This window comes from Ursus maritimus, unplaced genomic scaffold (assembly GCF_017311325.1).
Source record: "Ursus maritimus isolate PB19 unplaced genomic scaffold, ASM1731132v1 scaffold_20, whole genome shotgun sequence".
Taxonomy (NCBI): Eukaryota; Metazoa; Chordata; class Mammalia; order Carnivora; family Ursidae; genus Ursus; species Ursus maritimus.
In genome coordinates this window covers 16,641,085-16,646,871 of record NW_024424453.1, presented here as the reverse complement: position 1 = coordinate 16,646,871, position 5,787 = coordinate 16,641,085, and the positions used below count along the sequence as shown (strand labels likewise).

General features: G+C 50.2%; 1 protein-coding gene across 1 annotated transcript; it reads left to right on the top strand.

The window, feature by feature from the left end:
- Window positions 1-33: 33 nt before the first annotated feature.
- ZIC1 (Zic family member 1) lies at window positions 34-4,025 on the top strand. Its single transcript, XM_008711073.2, has 3 exons — window positions 34-1,015; window positions 2,457-2,620; window positions 3,296-4,025. The coding sequence occupies exons 1-3, from the start codon at window positions 34-36 to the stop codon at window positions 3,491-3,493; spliced, it is 1,344 nt and encodes a 447-aa protein (XP_008709295.2). The 3' UTR covers window positions 3,494-4,025.
- The last annotated feature ends 1,762 nt before the right edge of the window (window positions 4,026-5,787 follow it).

Sequence of the window (5,787 nt, the reverse complement as noted above, 5' to 3'; positions counted from 1 at the left end):
GGGGGAGGCCGGGGCTCGCCCCGAGCAGCCACGATGCTCCTGGACGCCGGCCCCCAGTACCCCGCGATCGGCGTGACCACCTTTGGCGCGTCCCGCCACCACTCGGCGGGCGACGTGGCCGAGCGCGACGTGGGCCTGGGCATCAACCCGTTCGCCGACGGCATGGGCGCCTTCAAGCTCAACCCCAGCTCGCACGAGCTGGCCTCCGCCGGCCAGACGGCCTTCACGTCGCAGGCGCCCGGCTACGCGGCTGCCGCGGCCCTGGGCCATCACCACCACCCGGGCCACGTTGGCTCCTATTCGAGCGCAGCTTTCAACTCCACGCGGGACTTTCTGTTCCGCAACCGGGGTTTTGGCGACGCGGCAGCGGCAGCCAGCGCTCAGCACAGTCTGTTCGCTGCTTCAGCCGGAGGCTTCGGGGGCCCACACGGTCACACGGACGCCGCGGGCCACCTCCTCTTCCCTGGCCTTCACGAGCAGGCGGCGGGCCACGCGTCTCCCAACGTGGTCAACGGGCAGATGAGACTTGGCTTCTCCGGGGACATGTACCCGCGGCCCGAACAGTACGGCCAGGTGACCAGCCCGCGTTCGGAGCATTATGCCGCGCCGCAGCTGCACGGTTACGGGCCCATGAACGTGAACATGGCCGCGCATCACGGCGCTGGCGCCTTCTTCCGTTACATGCGCCAACCCATCAAGCAAGAGCTCATCTGCAAGTGGATCGAGCCCGAGCAGCTGGCCAACCCCAAAAAGTCGTGCAACAAAACTTTCAGTACCATGCACGAGTTGGTCACGCACGTCACCGTGGAGCACGTCGGCGGACCAGAGCAGAGTAACCACATCTGCTTTTGGGAGGAGTGTCCGCGCGAGGGCAAGCCCTTCAAAGCCAAATACAAACTGGTCAACCACATCCGCGTGCACACGGGCGAGAAGCCCTTCCCCTGTCCCTTTCCTGGCTGCGGCAAGGTCTTCGCGCGTTCTGAGAACTTAAAGATCCACAAAAGGACGCACACAGGTATGAAACCGCTGTTCTTGAACCCCCAACCCCCCCATCCTGGGCCTGGGACCTGAAATCCAAAAGTCAGCGGCCGGGGCGCACAAACCGGGCCGCGGTGGGGTCTGGGCATCAGGTTCCAGCAGGCAGGCAGTGAAAGTGTACGCTGGTTTTTAGTTTGAGGCTTGAAATTATGAAGAGGTATAAAGAGGATTGGATAAGAGCTATCTAGGAATATAGATTTTTAAACGAGGACTAAAAAAGACTGGGAGAGTAGAGAGACAAATTCAGCTTTGTGGAGCCCTTGCTGCGCGCGAAGCCGGTAGAGGTGGCCGGTTCTCGGCGGCGGCGGAGGCGCCAGCCGCTCCAGCTGCAGACAAATCTAAACATTTTGCTTCCCGCTAATATCTTTCTCTAGGCACCTTAGTGAAGACGTGGTCAAATGAAGGAACTAAGGAAATTGGAGGAGATAGGATGAAGGTGCAGAGAAAGAAACAAAAACCGAAAAGGCGCGGGGTGGGGGGGTGGAGTGTTGAAGGCAAGTAAGTTGGGCCTGAGGAGGCTTTTGGAGGCTTATGCATATTTAAAGAGCCCAATTTTAGTAGTGTCTTGTTTTTGAGTGAGCTTGAAGAGTTGGGAGAGTCGATAGAAGGCAGATAAATCTCTTTTTGTCAATTAGATTTTATGAGATAGTTTTCAAAACACCGAATACCCTGGATTAGACTCTAAAAATAAAGAGACCAGCCAGGAACAGTTAAAAGTTCGCGGCGAGCTCAAGGCTGTGGTCTGAATGGGCAGGCCATTCCGGGCCCCTACCGCCAGCAAGGCCGGGAATCCTGTCTGCTTCCCTAGTTTGGTTTGCGTGGGTGATTTCTGTGAACCGCGTTTGGAACTTGGGGTTTAAAGCCAAAGTGAAGGAAGAATTTGCGGCGCCGGCGCCGAGTTCTCGGCCCAGATTACCTTATAAAATGTGAGTGTGTGTAGGGGGTGGGGTGGGGTGGAGGAGGCGACAAGGGGGGTGCAGAGCGTCGGGGAGGGGGTAGGGGGAGGAGAGAAGAGCAAAACAGCAGGAGAATCAGTTCGCAATGTGAAAATTAGAAAGCCAGAGCTAGGTAGAAGCCGCCCGAAGTCGTCTGTATTGCCCGGGGCAGAAAAACCGGCAGCCAGAAAAACCTGCTGCCGCTCTGGGTTCTAGACAAACTACCATCACTGATAATAATAATAATAATAATAATAAAATTAAATCTGAATCTAATTGAATTAGGAGTTAAAGTAGTTCAGATATTTATAATTCCACTGCAGACATAAGACTGTTGAAGACCCGGGTTTTTGAACGTGCAAAGTACTAACACTGAGCTGCTGCCTTTTTATTTTGTTTTTATTTTTATCATTGTTTAAAATTTTAAAAATAGCCGCAGGATTTGTTACAATCAGACTTCTCTCTTCTTGCCTTTCGCACCAGGGGAGAAGCCCTTCAAGTGCGAGTTCGAAGGCTGCGACCGACGCTTTGCCAATAGCAGCGACCGCAAGAAGCACATGCACGTGCACACGAGCGACAAGCCCTATCTTTGCAAGATGTGCGACAAGTCCTACACGCACCCCAGCTCGCTGCGCAAACACATGAAGGTAATCGCCGCGCTCTCGATGCCCGCCTTTGAGCCTGGACGAGCTCTGCTCTTCTGCAGGGCCGGGCGGCGAGTGGCAGCTGGGTGGTGGAAGGAGCTGGCGGAGGCAGAAAGGCAACGGTCCCACTTTGCTGACTGCGGCTGGGCGGAGAGGGCGGGGGCTGGAAAGGGGAGCGAGGGCACCCAAGGGTGTTCTAAGTTTACTGTTGAATAATAAAAGTAAAAAGGAGTACGCGACTGAATTTGGCCCAGGTAGGGAGCTAGCTAAGGCTGCACCAGCAGGTTGACTCTGCTGAAGCCGCCACCATTGTAGCTGGCAGCGTTGGCAGAAGTGTTGGGCTCTTGCACACAGGCCTGAGCGTTTGCTTAGCTTAAATCTGAGCAAGCAAAGTACAGCGGCTGCAGGAGGGACCGTTGCGCGCTCCTGCCTCAAATCCAGCCTCCCCCTTCCCAGATCTGTTTTTCTTTTGTGAGTCCCGGGGTGTGCTGTCCCTCCCGGAGCACTGCCTTTGCAGGACGAAGGCGGGCAACCAAGCCTAAGTCCGGCGGGTCAGGCCTCCTACGAGTTCAAGGGGATTCAGCGCGGCGTGGGGAGGCGGCACGCGGCCTTCACCCGTCCTAGGCGGCCGCCGCGCTGGCTCTTTATCACCGTAAAAACGCGACTTTATTCCCGCAGGTCCACGAATCCTCGTCGCAGGGCTCGCAGCCTTCGCCCGCCGCCAGCTCCGGCTACGAGTCCTCCACGCCGCCCACCATCGTGTCTCCCTCCACAGACAACCCGACCACCAGCTCCCTGTCGCCCTCCTCCTCCGCAGTCCACCACACAGCCGGCCACAGCGCGCTCTCTTCCAATTTTAATGAATGGTACGTTTAAAATCAGAAACAAAACACCGAACAAAACCCTATTTAAGAGACTGAACACACACGTACACAAATTTTACTGAATGAACCCTGCGAATCAACACAGCCCCCCTACCCCCCGGCCCCGGCCACCGCAGTTCTATTTTTTTTTTTTTTTTAAACCTGCCAATAGACCCAGGACCGTAAGTAAGTGAAAGAGAGACCCAAACCTTTCATTTTTTCCCTTTTTTCTTTCTTTTCTTTCCGTTCTCTTTCTTTCTTTCCCCCCGTTTTTTTCTTTTCTTTTTTGGCAAAGGTTTGGTAGCCAAGGGGCGGGAGGGTGGTCGAGGAGAAGGCGGCCGCCTGACCGAGTGCTGCCAACCCCGACCGAGGGCCAGTTTCTCGTCGGAATCGAACAGGCTCTCTGGGCTTCCGTTTTGTTTGTTTTACTTTGCATTCTTGTAAATACAGAATTATTAGCTTAAAACTGTACTGTTGGATTCTGTAAATAGTTATATCTCGGTTGGAGCGGGCGGGTGGGTTCGTGGCGTTGTGGTCTTTGCATTGGGGGCGGGGGGAGGGGTCGGGCGGGCGGGGGAGGGAGAGGGAGGGGTGGGCGGCCGAAAGCCAACTGTTTGTACTGAATGGCAAGAATGTTCTAGTAAATGTGTACCAAAATGTGAATTACTTTGTACGATTACAGTCTCCACGTCGACCTAACAGAATATTATTGGTATTAATGTGTTTTTTTTTTTTTTTTGTATAAAGTGCAAACATTTCTCGTCCCAAAGTCTAAGTACTTTAGTGCAGTAAAATGTTGTTTCACGTCCTGTCAAGAATTCGTATAGTACGAGCCTGGATCTGCGTGTCAAACTGTTCCATTTGTTTATGTAAAGTGATATTAAAAAAGATATAAACTATAACTGTCCGTTGCTTTTGGCAAAAGATACAACCACATAATGTATATAATTCCTAGTTTCCATATTTATCCGCATGTAAAGGGCCGGTTTATTCATGTTACAGCTATTCAATATTTATGGCTAGAAAAACTCGTATGTACACTTTAGTTTCCAGAACTGTTTGGTAACCTTTCGTACCTTATTAAAGATTCTTAAATCTCAGTGATTGTGGTAGGAATTTCTTCTTCACCCCCAGCAACCTGCTGCCTCTTCGGCCAGCTTTACTGGGTCTCTAGAAAAGCTTTTCAGTCTCCCTCGCTTTCCCTTTCTGTCATCGCAGGTCGTATAAACGTGATAAATGAACGCTACCCTGCTGGCTCTCCGAGAGGGTGTAATTAGTATTTATATCAAAATTTATGAAACAAATTTTCGGCCGCTGTATAATTTAAATGACCTTTGCAGACGTAGAATAACAACCATAAAAATAACAGAAATAGATTGCACAGGCAACATCAATATTAATGTAGGTGAATTGTCAGAAGCTCAGGGGCTCACTCTGCAGTGTTGCAAATTGACTTGAAGCAGAGGGTTCTGCTGCCCCCCAAATTAAATTCTCCAGGCTGAAACCGAGTTGCAGATTTACAATATCATATTTTAAATTGCTGTCTTCAATTAAACCATTTATGGCCATAACTAATTTTCAAGATGTTGATGCATGCTTTTACAGACCTTCCTTCTTTGTACAATAGTAAACGTCCATAAAGCGTTTTACTTATATTTCTTCAAACGTGATGCTAATTTAAATTAATTACTTCCTATGATATGTTATTATTCCTATAATTTTGCCACTGTTATTAGTTCTTTCAAAAATACATGTAGGGAAGAGAATTATTTTATGTAATTTGATTATCTTTCTATCTCTTTTATTTATTTCTCATTTACTTAAGAAATTCGTTCCATTGGCTGGCGTTGATACAGTAAATTTGTAAATGAGGAGACAATATAAAAAATCTAAATTACTTGTGCTTAATGACTGTAGCAGAACGCCTTTTCTCTAAATCAGATTGTCTTTCTTGCAGTTTAGTTTGATAGATTTGCAAGCTATGCTGCTCCTTCGAAGTTAGCTGCGCTGGTAGGAACGGGAGCTTCTTTGTCTCTGGTTGTAGCTTGCGTGATCGCCCCATTAAGCAGACAACGTAGGGGAGATCACAAATCAGGGCCTGGGCTGTAGCTGCAAGGGTGTGGTTGTGTCAGAGTAGGAGGCAGAAACTGACCTCACTGTGGATAAGGACGAACCTGGACCTGCTTTTTTAATACACTAGTGTGTGTTCAGGAAATCATAGGCCATATTGACTCTGAGAAGGAAAGTAAGGGGGGGGGAAGCCCGCAAAAGTATTAGAACCCCTTAAGATAACATCTATTTCAAAAA